Raw genomic sequence first — 16,925 nt, 5'->3', positions numbered from 1 at the left:
TAAAATGTACTCGCAGCGACGTACGCGGCTAATAATAATAGTTAATGAATTAATAACCCCACTCATTCCCAATGCTTATTGTATAATTAATTAACTGATATTTGGCCACTATGGGAACCTTAGTGCGCCTTTTGGCGTCATCTGGTCCAACCCATGTGAGACTAGGCTCTAAGGAAAGCTGTCTCGGGTGTGGACCAATCAATCTTCAAGGACAGTGCACATTATCAGAGTTATGTCTTTTGTTTGTATTACGACTGCAGGTATTGCGGTCTATGCAAACATGACTCCTTGTAAAAAGGTGTCAGTTTTGTTGCCAGATAGAAGGGTATAAAACCAATTATCATTATGATATTTGGCCACTTTGAACTACTGGGACCGCTGCAGTTATGCCACCGTGACAAGTGAGCTGGGCTCGCCGACTGAATCGTTGGTGATGGCTCCACCGAGCGGTATCCTCGCCACGGAAAATCCCACGAGAAGAAGCCGACAACACGACGCCTCCCGTGGCGTTAGCCCCGACTGGGGAGGCTCACGGGGCGAGTGTCGCGGGGTTCGCCAACGGGTCAGAAGGAGGCGCCGCGTCTGAGCTTTGCTCTCGTTGCGTTATCGGGCCCTGCTGGGCAGGTTCCGGACGTGCCAAGGTCTCTGTGATGCCAACCTCCACCGTCGGGGTCTTCGTGACAACCCGCACTGCAGCTGCTGGCACCGTACGAACCACGTCGCGCATCCTTGAAGTTCAGCGGAGTGCTTGCGAGCGCTGCGCGTAGCCATCGAGGGCGCGAGCGCTTGGCTCGGTGATTTCGCACTCGCTGAGTGAATTCCCTCCGACCAAGCGACCCTCACGGAGGGTGCGCGCGGTGGCCTCTCCTGTCCCCCGTTCTCATTCGTCGGTTCGTCGGCAAACGTTTTGAGCGCGCACAAAGTGAACTTTCAAAAGGAGATTCAGAGGGCGCCTATTCCATTCCCATTGTCGCAAGGAGCACAGCGGGAGTCGTCGGCCGCTGCTCCTGCGGCCTAACGCGGTGAGCGGCAAAAGGGAAGTGCAGAAAATAAGCCGCTGCCGTGATTCCTGTGCTGCTCAGCCGTCACCGATCCGCGTTGACCAACGTGGTGAAGTATGGCCAAACGGCCCCCGCTATCCGAATGGCGTGGGGGCGGAGTGCCTCACGTCCCTTCGTGGATGGACAGAGGGGGCTGTGCCAAGCACATCTCGGCGTCGCGTTGCCATGAGATGAGAGAATATCCATTCAGCTTTATCACAGTGAGCATCGTGACATCGTCTCCCCTTGGAAAATGCTGCCACAGAGCTACTTCCTAATTGCCTTCAATTACCTTCTATCCACACTAGGTGGTGGTGCTCTTCCTATCCACATGCCCCTGATGTCGAGGTGTTCGTCGCTTGGCAGTCAGGCCAATTTGATGTTAGTTTTCTTGGCAGCCCACACGTCCTTCAATGTCTCTCCATCCCTCCCTCTCTCTATCCTACCAGCCAACCAGTCAGCAAACATTTTCCTAATAGAGCAGCCCACGTTCTTTGGACGTGATCGTCCATCAATCCGTCTTTCCCTCCAGCCAGCCAGCCGGCAACACGTTTGTTTTTTAAAGTCTAAGAATGTGAATTTGCCGATTTTAGTGAAAACGTACTTAATTATGTTTTGGTATGCAGTCACTGGTTCGCGGGGCTGAGACCATCAACTCGCTACAATCACGAACCAGTTTTAATGCCTGGCGGCTGAAACCCGAATTCGAACTCGAGTATCTATTTCTCAGAAGAGGCAACTGATCGTGTCTGACGAGGCCGTTATGGAGCGCCCGAGGCAGCCGGCCTCCTCGGGCGCGCGCGACCTTGAGATGGATGAGATGACGGCTCTCGCGTCCCAACATGAAATACCCATCTCCAACGAGATGCATGCCGAGAATTCTAAAGTAGATGCCCCAATTCTTCTTCGTCCAGCCCATCCCTGCATGTGCGCGCGCGTGCGTACGTGGCAGTGTTTGGGATGATTTTTCCACCGGAGAAAGAGTTTTTCTGCCCGCAGTGCCGCGTCTTTCCGTGAGCAGCACTGATCCCCACCTTTATCCAAGTTTCACACCTGGCGCGGACTCCTCCACAACGCGGTGATATAGGATTAGTGGTGGGTCGTGCCTCTTTGTTCTGATGTCCACGCGATGTCCTTGTCATATTGTCCACGTGGTGTCGTCACCGCGTCTTGATGGTCACGTGGTCTCCCTGTCCTGCTGTAAGCCACGTGTCTCTGTACCGCCGCGCACGCATCTACGATCAGCACGGTTGGCTACGTAGGGTGCGAAAGAAGTTAAACACACGTACACGCGGCTGCTCGCTGCCTGCTGCATGTGGCGTTGCTCTCATTTCACTGTTGGCCGCGCGTCTCATCGGAGCGCCGCGCGTGATGAAGAGAGTTGAGTGGCCTGGAGGAACCCGCATCCTTGGTGCTGACGGCTCCCTTCATCACCGGGGCCCCGGGGTGACCGGGCAGAGCAGACCCTTCCTTCAAGCCCACACTCCTCACGCCTCCACCCCATATCCAGCCTCCCCCTCTACCCCTCTCATTTCTCTAACCCCCCCCACCCCATCGCCATGAATCTCTCCCTCCTTCCATCCACTACCTATCCTCATTCCTATTTCTCTCCATCCTCCGCTATCCATTCGTCCACCCTATCCCATCTTCCCTGTCTCCCTCCGCAAATCAATTTGAATTATACACAGCAATATTCACCCCCCGCTCCCCCCCCCCCCACCTACTGTGAAAACTTGGTAGGGCCCTCCTGATAAACGGCATGAGACACAGCGAGAGTTTCTTGGGTAAAACAAAACAAAAACAAAAATCGGAATTATAAATATAAACATTATTTATGTTTATATATTATTTATATAAACATATCGTATCATCCATTCATGCTCCCTCCATCCATCCTCCCCCCCATCAACAACCCTCCCTCTCCCAGCCCCATCTCCGCACCCCCCCCCCCCCCCCATTCTCCCTCCCCACCCTCATCGCTCCCTCTATCCATACCCCCTCCACCCTCTCCACCCCCACGAGAAGAGCCTCACCCCTCGTTGTCTGCTCACCTCCAGGACTTATTCTCCGGGCGCGGCCTTGGCACGGGGCGTAGCGAGTGATGAGTCGCCATGCGACTGCCTCTCGCCTTTAATTGGGTTCCTCGTTTGGGAGACTCGTCGAGATGAAGAGCCGCATCAGGCGCAGAGGTTTAATTTATTCATGACCCCACAGAATGGAACGATTGCATTTAAATAACCGAGGATTAACCGTGGACGCATTCGGCATCGGCGTTGCATCTCCCCATGGGCGTCTGCCCCACATTGGCCGCGATGCCACCCCACGGATGGAGCGACGAACACCTTCATGGAGATGGCGCAGTGATGTCGCGCACCGCGCGTGCTATGAAGCCTGCCTGAGCTCAATTCCCGGCCACGGCTAACATCAGTGGCGAGTGATATCTGAACCGATGTCACCCCCGCACCACTGTCTCATTCACCAACCCGCACTGCGCACACGTGGTGAAGTATGGTTAAACCACCCCCATTACCGACACGGCGTGTGGAGGCCTTCATCCAGCAGTGGATAGATCACAACTGATGACGATGTCGAGTCGTACGCGGAGGTGTTTGAGCCACGTGTTTGCATGAGCGACGTCCTTGGAGGACCAGTGGTGACGTGAGAATGTGGAGTTGGTGCGCGATATGCCACCAGCCTACCCCAACGCCCCCCCAGCCCGTCGTTGATCATCTGGCGACGTCTCGTGTCCCCCAACACGGCAGGAAGGTTCATTAATTACTCCTCGGCTGCGGATTAATTAGCGGGCGGGTTCCGCAATCAGGCGGCTCGCCTGTCCTCTCGCCGTGCCGCCAGGGAGCTGTGCGGGGTGGGGGGGGGAGCTGGTCCGGGGTTTTTATTGCGCGCGTCGACGTGAGCGCTTCCCTTCGACCGCGTCCACGCCGACCGGGTTCATCAACCTCGCCTCTCGCGGCAACGTCGCCACGGGACACTGGAACAGAAAGAGGCACCAACAGCCCCCCCTCGCAATTACTGCTGGCGGTGTGAGTTTAATTGCAATAGTGGGGGGCGCGGGGGGGGTCCTGAAATGCCAGGCGAACCCTGGGCCCGTAGTTGACCTTTGTTCGTTGTACGCAGCCTGCCTGGTCGGGCGCCACGCCCAAGGCATCGTGTGCCTGACTCTGTGGCGATCAAATTCTTTATTTCAGACTCCAGGAGGAATCCGTTGCACTAGGAAGCTCTTCTTGTTCACAGGTGTCCAGCAGGTTGTGCGTGGGGAGCGGTGGCGCAGCGGATTAGCGCATGCCACGCTTTGAACCCGATTGGTGGCTCACAGCCACCAACACGAGTGACGACTGTTTTAACCGGTTCGGGTCAACTCAAACCACCAATCTCGCCATGCTGTCAGTCTGGGTGTGTATGTGGAGCTCACTTCGCACCGTACGTAGCCAACTATGCAAAGGCGTATGGTATTACTGGATTCTCATCAGTGCGCTATGCAGAACGGATATTTCTAGAAACGGCGCCTGTAATAGATTTAGTTTCATTTTAGGGTCAGTGTTATTGGCGAATGTGTAACGTTGTCTTTGCTCTGTGTGCTTATGCACCCACCGCTGCCAAGGCGGAGGCCACGCATCTCTCTTGTTTAACGATGAGGGTGACGCTGCATTGCCCTCTGCTTCCCACGACTCTGCCCAGTAGCAGCAGCAGCATCAGCCGAAAACAACCCCTCTTTCATACATCCTCATCACCCATCCAAGCAGTATCCAGGCTCAACCTGCTTAGCTTCTCAGCTCGTTCCGGGTCATATGGTCTTGGGCAGAACTCAATGAGGATGCACAAAGAGACGAGGCTAATAGACAGGCAGCCTCCACTGGCTTCACATACGAGGCAAGAGGCACAATTACGGCTTTCATACGGAATACATTATTTGTGTGTGAGTCTCTATTCCAATTCAATCTGTGTGTGTGTGTGCGTGAGTCCCTATTCCGTGGCCGCCTTCTCGATTTGCTTTCGTTTTTTGTTCGCGTAAGTGTTTTGCAATCGAGTGAGCAGAAATTGGAAACTGAATAGGTCATAACAGAAACCGAGATATTACCTCCCTTTGGAACAAGCGTGTCCCCCTCTCAAGGCCATGGCAACAACACAGTGTTTATCCGGCCTTGAATTATATTGATTTGAAAACATTTAGGATAAATTGGACAATGTTGATGAATTGTCTTTTTTGTATGCGTGTTTGGTAAAATCCATTAGTAACCAAATGTCTACACCGTAAATGATCATTTTCTTGCCCCGAAAATAAACATCATGTGCTGTTACAGATTTCGAGACCCAGAATGCGTGCGATCTCGTCAGATCTCAGCGCGAATCTGCGGAAGGCCCGGAGCATAGACGTGGGAGCATAGTGCAGTACAACAGTGGCATGTTCTGCCCACGTTTCCTAGGGCCTTAGTCTGGGCTAATTATTAACGCGATTTTTTACAACTCCCGGGCAATCGGGAATTATTTGCACATTGGAGGTGGTGGTTTACTTAGCCACACAGTGTCCCAGGTCGCTTAGCCACGGGGGGGAGTGGGCTAACAATCCCTGGGGGTCAGCATTTAGATATGTGTGTGTGGGGTTTGTGTGTGTGTGTGGGTGTGTGTGTGTGCGGGGTGTGTGTGGGGTTTGTGTGTGTGGGGTGTGTGTGTGTGCGGGGTGTGTGTGGGGTGTGTGTGTGGTGTGTGTGTGTATGGTGTGTGTGGTGTGTGTGGTGTGTGTGTGGTGTGTGTGGGATGTGTGTGGGGTCGGTGTATGTGTGGTGTGTGTGTGGGGTGTGTGTGTGTGGGGTGTGTGTGGGGTGTGTGTGTGGTGTGTGTGTGTGGTGTGTGTGTGTGGTGTGTGTGTGTGGGGGGGTTGTGTGTGTGTGTGTGGGGTGTGTGTGGGGTGTGTGTGGTGTGTGTGTGTGGGGTGTGTGTGTCTGATGTGTGTGTGTGGTGTGTGTGTGTGTGTTTGGTGTGTGGGGTGTGTGTGTGTAGGGTGTGTGTGGGGTTGTGTGTGGGGTGTGGGGTGTGAGTGTGTGGGGTGTGTATGTGTGGGGTGTGAGTGTGGAGTGTGTGTGGGGTGTGTGTGGGCGGGGGGCAGGGAATCTGCCTCCCCTCCTCCCCACCCCCAGCCTCCCTGAGACTGGGTTCACCGCCCCCCACCATTGTGCCCCCTCTCTCCGCACGGCGGAGTTGTTAGTGAGTCGCCCCGGCACGCACACGCAGGCGTCACACTCGTCATCGCTACCCCCCTTTCGTTCACTCAGCCCCCCCCCCCAGTTGCACCCCCCTCGCCTTCCTGTCACTCACACTTTGTTTTGTCCGTGACCGTGGTAACGAGCACCGCAAAGTTTAAATACCCCACTACCCCCCTTTACCCCTCTACACACACACACACCCCCCACACACACCCCACACACACCCCACACACACCCCACACACACACACCCCACACACACACACACACCCCACACACACCCCCCACACACATACTCCACACACACCCCACACACACCCCACACACACCCCACAAACACCCCACACACACACACACACCCCACACACACACCCCACACACACACACAGACCCCACACACATCCCACACACACCCCACACACACACCACACACACCCCCCCCCACACACACACACACCCCCCACACACACACCCCACACACACAGACCACACACTTGCCCCGCCGCCCCCGCTAACGGCGGGCTCATTGAGTGGCTCCCGGTGGCGGAGATTGCGCGTGGCTCTCGAGGAGCCCCGAGGTCACCTCCGCGTGGCTCTCTCGGCACGCAGGCTCCAGCGGCACGTGGCACGTGGCACGCGGCACGTGGCACGCGGCACGTGGCCGGGTGCCGTCGCTCGCCCCCAGCGCGTCTGGTGGCGCTGTGGAGAGGGGTCGGTTGGGTCCGCATGGCTGTAAGAACAAATCTCATTCAGCAGCGATTTGAGAAATTGTCACGACTCAAGCCGATTATTATCAGTGATTATTGTTATTATTGTTGTTGGTACCCTCGATCTTTGCTTGTCTCGGGGTTTAACGGCCACGATTGTTGTATTTATTTAGAGACATTGTACACGCGCTTGCAGAGCGCTGGCGGACCCGGCAGTGGAGGGCTTCCGCGATGGCCCCCCTCCCTACTGGTGCCCCCCCCCCCCCCCCTTACACGACTGATCTCTTTAATTCTAGATTAGAAGTTTTCGTGACTGCAAGGATCCATACGCTTTTGTTCTTTCGGTAAAGTCACGTAGATGAAAAATAAATAAATAAAAATCATAACTTTCCTCTAACGAGCTTTGCTCCTCTCTGGCTCCTTTATTTGCCAGAAGAGTATTTATTTATTTATTATCTTCGTCCTTTCCATGAACGGCGTCTGTTAGACAATGGTTATAAAAGACGTCTCATGAGCGTCAATGATTGTCAATCTCAACCCAGCTTAAGATTGTGCACGGGTCGTACGCGTTCATCATTGAATTGCGTGTACGTATGTTGGACTTCTTTCGCACCGTATGTAGCCAGCCGTGCTGATTGGAGGTGCGATGGCTGCTCGTACGATGCGACGTGCTAGCTGCTTCAGCTGTGCTCTGAACAGTGCCGGATTCAGCTAATGCGGGGCCCGTAGCAGATGTCATAAAGGGGCCCTAAAAAAACACGTAAATATTAAAACACAAATTAATTACTTGCATAGTAAAGTAATTGTATTTGTTTAATATTATAAACAGCCAAATAATACGACAAATCGCTTACCTTAAACACCCTGTCGTTCATAAAAGTGTAAGGCAGTATAGTACTATAGTAATAGAGCAAGTGCAGCATCACTAAACCGGAATTGATAGCTTGAAAGCATTTATCGCGGGGCCCTTGAAAGTGCGGGGCCCGTAGCATCATATGTAGCTACTACACAAGTAGATACACATGTAGCTACTATACAAGTACATATGTAGCTACTTATGCTAATTAGATAATCCGGCACTGCCTCTGAGCGTGGACTGGCTCGAGCCGTGCCACGCTCTCTTAAAATTCAGCAAGAATGGAGATTCGTCGGTGGCACGAAGGGCAGCAGAGGCGTTAGATTCACGCGGGAACACATTTCCACTCGTCCAATGAAATACCGCCCATCCTGTGCATCTATTAGCTATGACGAAGGCCCATTGCCTGAAACGTCACCTATTATATGCTGTTCTTTTGAAGGCTACTGCGTTACTGGGCAATGTGTTGAGTTTGTTCTGTTATGTTGTCATTGTTTCCCGAACACTGTCCGTGTGTGTGCGTGCGTGCCACGTGCGCGTCTGTTGTGGTTACCGGCGCGCCCGTGATCAGAGGGCGCCTTCAGTTTGATGGGCTGCCCAGAGCTGTTATTGTTTATGAGGTTCACTCGCTGTACTTCCCTTCACCTTCTTGACGTTCGTAGTCATTTCTACAGTGCCACCTTCACAAGAGCGCTGGACAAACATCGGTGGTGAGTCCGTGGCAGTGAGAATGGGTGGTGAGTCCGTGGCAGTGAGAATTGGTGGTGAGTCCGTGGCAGTGAGAATGGGTGGTGAGTCCGTGGCAGTGAGGATGGGTGGTGAGTCTGTGGCAGTGAGAATGGGTGGTGAGTCCGTGGCAGTGAGGATGGGTGGTGAGTCCGTGGCAGTGAGAATGGGTGGTGAGTCCGTGGCAGTGAGAATGAGTGGTGAGTCCGTGGCAGTGAGAATGGGTGGTGAGTCTGTGGCAGTGAGAATGGGTGGTGAGTCCGTGGCAGTGAGGATGAGTGGTGAGTCCGTGGCAGTGAGAATGGGTGGTGAGTCCGTGGCAGTGAGGATGGGTGGTGAGTCCGTGGCAGTGAGAATGGGTGGTGAGTACGTGGCGGTGAGGATGAGTGGTGGGTCCGTGGCAGTGAGAATGGGTGGTGAGTCCGTGGCAGTGAGAATGGGTGGTGAGTCCGTGGCAGTGAGGATGAGTGGTGGGTCCGTGGCAGTGAGAATGGGTGGTGAGTCCGTGGCAGTGAGGATGGGTGGTGAGTCCGTGGCAGTGAGGATGGGTGGTGAGTCCGTGGCAGTGAGGATGGGTGGTGAGTCCGTGGCAGTGAGCATGGGTGGTGAGTCCGTGGCAGTGAGAATGAGTGGTGAGTCCGTGGCAGTGAGGATGGGTGGTGAGTCCGTGGCAGTGAGGATGGGTGGTGAGTCCGTGGCAGTGAGAATGGGTGGTGAGTCCGTGGCAGTGAGAATGAGTGGTGAGTCCGTGGCAGTGAGAATGGGTGGTGAGTCTGTGGCAGTGAGAATGGGTGGTGAGTCCGTGGCAGTGAGGATGAGTGGTGAGTCCGTGGCAGTGAGAATGGGTGGTGGGTCCGTGGCAGTGAGAATGGGTGGTGAGTCCGTGGCAGTGAGAATGGGTGGTGAGTCCGTGGCAGTGAGCATGGGTGGTGAGTCCGTGGCAGTGAGAATGAGTGGTGAGTCCGTGGCAGTGAGGATGGGTGGTGAGTCCGTGGCAGTGAGAATGAGTGGTGAGTCCGTGGCAGTGAGAATGGGTGGTGAGTCCGTGGCAGTGAGAATGGGTGCTGAGTCCGTGGCAGTGAGGATGGGTGGTGAGTCCGTGGCAGTGAGAATGAGTGGTGAGTCCGTGGCAGTGAGAATGGTGGTGAGTCCGTGGCAGTGAGATTGAGTGGTGAGTCCGTGGCAGTGAGAATGGGTGGTGAGTCCGTGGCAGTGAGATTGAGTGGTGAGTCCGTGGCAGTGAGGATGGGTGGTGAGTCCGTGGCAGTGAGGATGGGTGGTGAGTCCGTGGCAGTGAGGATGGGTGGTGAGTCCGTGGCAGTGAGAATGAGTGGTGAGTCCGTGGCAGTGAGAATGGGTGGTGAGTCCGTGGCAGTGAGAATGAGTGGTGAGTCCGTGGCAGTGAGGATGGGTGGTGAGTCCGTGGCAGTGAGGATGGGTGGTGAGTCCGTGGCAGTGAGAATGAGTGGTGAGTCCGTGGCAGTGAGATTGAGTGGTGAGTCGGTGGCAGTGAGAATGGGTGGTGAGTCCGTGGCAGTGAGGATGGGTGGTGAGTCCGTGGCAGTGAGGATGGGTGGTGAGTCCGTGGCAGTGAGAATGAGTGGTGAGTCCGTGGCAGTGAGGATGGGTGGTGAGTCCGTGGCAGTGAGATTGAGTGGTGAGTCGGTGGCAGTGAGAATGGGTGGTGAGTCCGTGGCAGTGAGATTGAGTGGTGAGTCCGTGGCAGTGAGGATGGGCCGCGTGCGGTGCCAGGCGTGTGGTGATTGACACTGGCGAGGTATATCGCCACCCATGCCCGATGTTAAACACCACTGCATTGGGTTTTTCTACTTTGGTTACTGACTTTCAGCTTTTTGTTTAAATGTGATATGCAGTACCATTTTTAAAGCTCAATCGGACCTCAAAGGGGAACACACCAATTATAATTCTAACACGTTAACCGGCAGTGATAGACATAACGACGCCACGGCTTTGCGAAATGACACGGGAGTATTTACCATTGCGCTTCAGTGTCACGATTTACGATTCAACCCTCAACACTCGAGGCCCCCCGGCTGCAGCCCCTAAAGGCCCCCCCCCCACTCACCTGGCCGTGTGAAGCCGCCGGCCCTGTCCTTGGTAGGGAGTGGGTTCGGTGCTTCCTGCCTTCATGTTGCAGGAAGCGCGGCACCATTGGTTGTGGAGTCGTGTGTCTGTGTGTGTGTGTCGACTCAGCATCAGATGAGTAGCCGGTGCGGCGGTGTGTAAACATCGCCGCTGGGGAGACAAAGACGGCCGGGTGTGTTGCTGGCCTCGCACCCCCTCTTGCGTTAACAAAACTTGCACCATCAGTCTGCTAAGGCTATACGGGGGATCTTTGTCTTTGTGTTTATGTTGAACTTGTGTGTGTGTGTTCATGAACAGTGCTGGCAACCGGCAAAAAAAACTCGTCGCTCAGTGGGGGCCACCGTGAGATGTTGAATCTGCCGGTGACATCTCACGGTGACATCTCACGGTGACATCTCACGGTGACATCCCACGCGTCCCACAATGGCCCGCGCTAATCTCTGGTGTTGGGGGGAGGTTGTGGACGTTATTGAGTGCGCAGGCGGTGCGACTGCGCCGCGGGCCTACGTGCGGGAGCGGGGCTGCCGAGGTGGGAGATATATTAGGGCAGGCCCACGTCAGCCCACTGATTTACACAGAAACTCGTACACTTGCATAGAGACTCGTCGACTGAAATAGAGGCCCATAGATTTCCATTGAGAGCCAATTACTCATATAGAGAGCCGTATACTTACATTAAGACCCACTGACGACCATACATTAACATAGCGAGTGTAAGCGGTGCTATTGCACCGATCTCATGGGCGCTGAAGAGGGGGTCTGGCATTAGAAAGGGGAAGTCCCCCCACTCCAACCACGCTCCTGCCATAGGTTGGAATTTAACAAGTACAGGCGCAGTTTGGTCTCTCGTCGAGTCATTCGACCTCGCTGTGGAGGGGAAAAAACCCCCCAAGGCATCTGTGCGTATGTGTGATTAACAACCTCACCGGGGCAATTCTGAAAATTCCTGGCGATTGTCGTTAACATAAAAGACACACCGCTCCCTAATCCGCACCACCACCACCCCCACCGCACGGCATCGGCACCATTACGGTCCAATTAACAAATTCGTCCCCACCTGCGCGCGTCGTCACCCGAGACCGGAAAACCAGAGGTGGACTTTCGTAGCCTCTTGCTCATCCTCCTCTGCATCGAGCCACGCAGAGTCGACCGCTGCAAACGGAGATATTTGCGCGCTTGACCGTAGTCACGGACCAACATTGTGCAGGGTGAGAGCGGGAGAAGCCATTAATTCACACTTTTAGAACCCCGTAATGGCTCATAAAGGGAGTGCGGCGGCGATAAGGCGCGCGCGCGTGCGCGAATACGGATACTTGTTATCGGTGGCAGCACCTGGTCACTGCTGATTAATTTGGCCGCGTTTAATGGGAGCCCCCCCGCCCCGCGCCCCACCCCCCCCCGCCCCCCCCCACTCGCCCACGCGCCCCCCTCCCCCCACCTTATTTCCCAATTCCCGGGCAGCGCCGTCATTAACCCGGGCGACCGCCTGGCTGCTCGTGCACAGATACAGGAGGAAACACACACACGCACGCACGGACTGTTTAGAATGATTAATGGTGATGGGAATATGGGTATGTATTTAATAAATGATATTGATCCGGAGAGAGAGAGGTTGCCGCTGCAGTTAGGAGACCGAGAAATTTAAACAAAAAAAACGGCAAAACACATTTCCATTAGAGAATAATTGCTTAATCAAATATTTATTTCTTCGCGGTTCTGGCTCGTGTCGTGGTGTTGGTGGAGTGCCCGAGGTCACGGTAGCGCCAACTCACAACCGCTCCCCTCCGCGTGTTCGTGAGTCCAGCAGGGCCCAGCGGCGGTGGGGAGTGGCCCCCCCCACCCTCTCTCCCCACGCGTTATTTTGGGAATTGAATCTTTGCTGAAATATAATTACGCCATCGATTTTGTGTTTGTGCTGGGCCTGCAGAAGCCATGCCCGGGCTGTGAGTGTCGGTGACTCGCCGTGGCTGGAAGCGCTGCAGCGGGCAGGACAGGACAGGCCGTATCGAGGTAGCTGATGTTCTGAGGATTGAAATCCACGGTGTTTGTCAGTTGTGCAGTCGTGATCATAACAATAATGAAGATGTACCGCTCAAGACGATGCATTTACGTGTAGATCTTCTTGAATTGTGAGATGATCTTCCCATGATGTGTTCCAGTTTTTTGTATTTTGGCAACCCTAGCCGGACGGTGGTGGCTCTGCGCGTGGCTTCCTCAAATCCAGCGCTGTTGCGATACTCGCTGCCAGTGGGTCGTCAAGGAGGAGTCGAACTTCGGTTCGCTAGGAGATCGACGTACACAGCAACGTGCGGAGACGAATGTCATCTGTCCCCCTCTGTACGGGATAGAGTGTTGCCCCCTTGCACGCCTGGGGTTTCCACGTGCAACCGGTTTCCTCGCGTGTGTATGAGCGTTCATTGATTGGCTGAAAGCATTTTAATATACAGAGGAGCATAGAACTTGGGCAATTGTTGGTCGCGCCAGCTCGCTGCCTGGCTGCTATCTTGCCGCTCGTCTGGGAGAGATGCAATTTGCTTGAGTGATGACGACGCTGCTGTGTATGCCACTAAACAGTAGCATTATATTACCTGTCTGCTTTGAAATGTATGATTGCATAGCTGGTGAGTATCTAAATTGCACTTAATTTAAATGTGTAATACCAGTACATTTGTAACATGTAATTGAAATCTTAAACTACACGAGACGTGATTAATTGGTCATTTATATCTAATTACATTTCCTCTGGTGATTTGTCATTTGAATGTTGGATATATTTGGCTCAGGTCTGCCGGCAGGCATCTTTCTGAGATGATTCCCGCATTGAATTGTGTCTGCTTAGAAAGTCTGAAAACATTGTACTGCACTTGTGTACTCAGGAACGCCACACTGAGTCCCAAGACTCATTCTATTTTTATTGGGATTTTCTGGCCAACGCCAATTACATTGCTGTGTTTTCAGCCAAAGCAGGATATCAGCTTGAGAATATACATGTTCCACTCAGAAAGGTGCCCGAGTCAGGAATCAAGTATAAATGCCACTCCTCTGCTACCCTGCCACGCTAAGATATAATGTCAACACTGTGAAACGCTTGACGTAGCTCATCCAGGTGAAATAGGCCTTACTAAGAGCAACATCCCCTCCTCCTCAAAACAAATAATAGCGTGGACGCACCCTCCTGAAAAATAATCTTAAGACTCAGCGAGGCTTTCCTGAGTGAACGAGCATCATCATACTAACGACAACAACAATGGTAGGGTCGACGCCGGCTGACGTCACAATGGTAGGGTCGACGCCGCCTGACGTCACGCTGACCGTGCCGCTGCGCCGAAGCAGGATGAACGCGCCCCCTCGTGCAGGCGGCCCCTCGCGCCGCGACGCGGGTGAAGGGTCACGGCGAGTTCCAGCCGACCCCGGAGAAGGCCCCGGATGCGCGTACGAGGAGAGCGAAGCGACCCTGGTCGGGACTCTGGTCCTGGAGCAGCTTTTGCCCATGGACCCTCCTCCTCCTCCTCCTCCTTACCAGGTGAGTGTCAGCAAGCCTCCAGTCTGTCATCATCACCACCATGATTTTAGAATGTATACCACACCTCCTGGTGATATTTGGGCGGCAGGGTCACTCAGTGTGGTAGCACTCAGGCGTCTCTCCGTGCACGGTTTTGTGTTCTCTCCACCTGCTGTGCATGGGCTTACTCTGGGTTCTCCAGTTTCCTCCCATAGTAAAACTAAAATGTAACTGCTATTGACCAAACATCACAATGTGAACAAATAGAAAATGGCAACAAAAATTATAGAACGGGGATTGCACAGGGCAGGACCCTCCTGAAAAAAAGAGTCTTGAGACTCAGTGGGGCTTTCCTAGGTAAAAAAAATGAAAACGAATAAAATGGCATTATATAAATTGTCAGGATTTATGGTAAGTGCCTACGGATCAAAGAGCCAAAGTGAAGATCTCACAAAATCACGAATCACGTCAGTGCAGACAACGTAATTGTTATCGCAGCCGACAAGGTAATTGAAATCTCCATCGGAGAATCGCGGAGGTTTCTCCTGAATAATAAGCATGTGACGATGCATCAATCCACCACGTTGACTGTTACACTCACGAATGCACGTGACACTTAGCGCGTGTAAAGCATACGTTATTCTATTATTCCCGTCCATTCTGCGTAATTCGTTCACGGAGCGCCCTACGGCCATGAGAGGCACCACATCCACCACCAATAGAATACATATATGTAGCGGGTTGCATTCTGCAATCAAATGTGCGACCTTTGATTATTGTATCAATTCGTGGAAGCCTGGAGGGTGAACGAATCACTCGATGCCTACTAAGGACCAGACAGACGCGCGCTGGGCAGCGTTGCCAGCTCCATGAAGCGGAAAGTTGCCAAACGATCCCCGAAAAGTCTCGAGATCGGCTTCTAAGGTTGTGCCAATGTCACGAGACAACCAATTAATGGGCAAAGTGAACTGACACAGGGTCCTCAATCGACACGTGGAAACCACTCTCGACTCTGCAGGATGTTGCCTGCACTGAGAGTCGCGAGATCTGTCACTCGTCGCTTTGACAATGAATTTCGTCGCTTAGAGAAACCCAAAAAGCCGCCAGATCCAGCGACAAAATCGCAGAGTTGGCAACAGCAGCTACTCGTCATGCAGGTTTAGATAAAGGCGCAGCCCAACAACGGCTCGCTCACACCACGCCTAGCAGAAGGGTCTCCCCTAGACACGGAGCTCTAATTTAGGAGGTCCCTGTAGGGAGAGCTTTTGGCCTACTCTTCCACGCCGGCCAGACGTCTTTCCCGCAGCTCCGATTAGCACGGTTGGCTCCGTGCGGTGCGAGAGAGGTTCAACATATGTACGTACATCCATGTGGGAGTACCCAAACGATACCCCCATCACACGCGACCTGCCGATGTGCTGCGGCCTAATTGGGCGTCGCGACATCGAATGCGTCTCTCTCGGCTCGCGCGTCAGGAGCGTGGGAATCGATTTGATGAATTGAGGCATCGCTGCGTGCCGCTTATTCCACGGGGGTGGAGGGGAGGGACCCCCTCCAGTGAATGTCTCCCTCGTACGGAAACTTCCATTATCTTGTCGGCAGTAATTTGCGCAATTTGTGTTCACATGCCCGGGTTCGGCGTCTGCCGGGCCGGGCGCGCTGCCCGCGCCGAGGCGCCCGCCCTTCTGGCCGATGATCGTACGAAATAAATAAATTACAATTCACAACGATTTGTCATTCCACTGCTGGGCTGCATGAGAGAAACTAAAAACAAGAATACATTTTTACTATAGCTCCATAGTGAGACCTGTAGACCAAGTATGTGGCCAAACATCGATTTGTTAATTCATATCGATTGTTACGTTGCATCGCAAATAATATGTATGAATACACCACTGGATGAAGGTCTCCTACTACTGTGTCAGCTATGGGGGTTGTTTGACCATACTTCACCACACTGGTCATTGCAGGGGTAGATCGGGAGCCCCGGACTCGTTCAAATGTCGCTCCCTGGTGACAGTTCCGACGTGTGCCGGGAGCTCCTGCAGGGACTGAATTCGGCTTCCGGCGTGCGGAGCGAAACGTCGGACATCGTTCCGAACAACGCGCGGCACGACCCGAAAGCACGGCGGAGAGCCGCGCGGTCTCGTGCGCAGTCTTTCTTCCCGCTGACGATAGCCGTGGCAGGGAGTCCAACTGGGTCTCTGGGCATCTGCGTCTCATGCAACATCCTCGTCCTGAGAGAGCGGGGGCTGTGACGGCAGCCAGACACGAGCACACCCTCCCCCGCCCCCCCCCCCCCCCCGCGGCCCCGCCTCCCGTACGGTGTGAAAGAAGTTCAACATACTTACATGTGCACGTGAATGTCACCGCGCGTGCGCTCGCTCGCGCTTTCCGCGTCGGGGTGCCCCGTGGGGTTTGCGTCGCCTTCGCCTCCCTCCCCATGGCCGATGCCGCCCGCGTGGGAGCGACCCGGGCGAGGCGCGCAGCGGCGAGGGTTGCCACCCCTCTTGGCTACGCGAACACAGCGCCGGGACACACACACGGGCACAACACGAATGTGTCGCAACAACCATCCGCCCAACCCTTCCCCCAGACGCAGCAGCCAACCAGACCCGAATACCAAACACGAAGCGCACTTGCCAACCAGAGCAAACACGCAACGCAGGCGGGTTGCCACTTCTGGAGTCCAAAAACTGGGACATCCTCGCAGCGGCTTTTGGCTGCTGGCCATCGGACAAAGGCGGCGGTCACCGCATCATCGCGCGCT

General features: G+C 54.2%; 1 protein-coding gene across 10 annotated transcripts in view; it reads left to right on the top strand.

The window, feature by feature from the left end:
* Window positions 1-6,778: 6,778 nt before the first annotated feature.
* The window catches only part of LOC133350165 (putative uncharacterized protein DDB_G0271606), a 28,858-nt gene continuing 18,711 nt past the window's right edge, over window positions 6,779-16,925 (top strand). For 3 of the 10 annotated variants that reach the window (XM_061564213.1, XM_061564212.1, XM_061564211.1), the window contains exons 1-2: window positions 8,184-8,531; window positions 13,987-14,176. In XM_061564213.1, the coding sequence (XP_061420197.1) occupies window positions 8,410-8,531; window positions 13,987-14,176 (312 nt within the window). In that variant the 5' untranslated portion in view covers window positions 8,184-8,409. Of the gene's footprint in view, window positions 6,991-8,183; window positions 8,532-12,580; window positions 14,177-16,925 lie in introns of those variants that run through there. The other 7 variants (XM_061564220.1, XM_061564215.1, XM_061564219.1 and 4 more) reach the window with 7 other exon arrangements.

The sequence above is a fragment of the Lethenteron reissneri genome, chromosome 33, assembly GCF_015708825.2.
Source record: "Lethenteron reissneri isolate LAM-NWPU_2019-01 chromosome 33, ASM1570882v1, whole genome shotgun sequence".
Classification (NCBI taxonomy): Eukaryota; Metazoa; Chordata; class Hyperoartia; order Petromyzontiformes; family Petromyzontidae; genus Lethenteron; species Lethenteron reissneri.
Note: the sequence above shows the minus strand (reverse complement) of the source record. Positions and strands in the feature narration are given on the sequence as shown.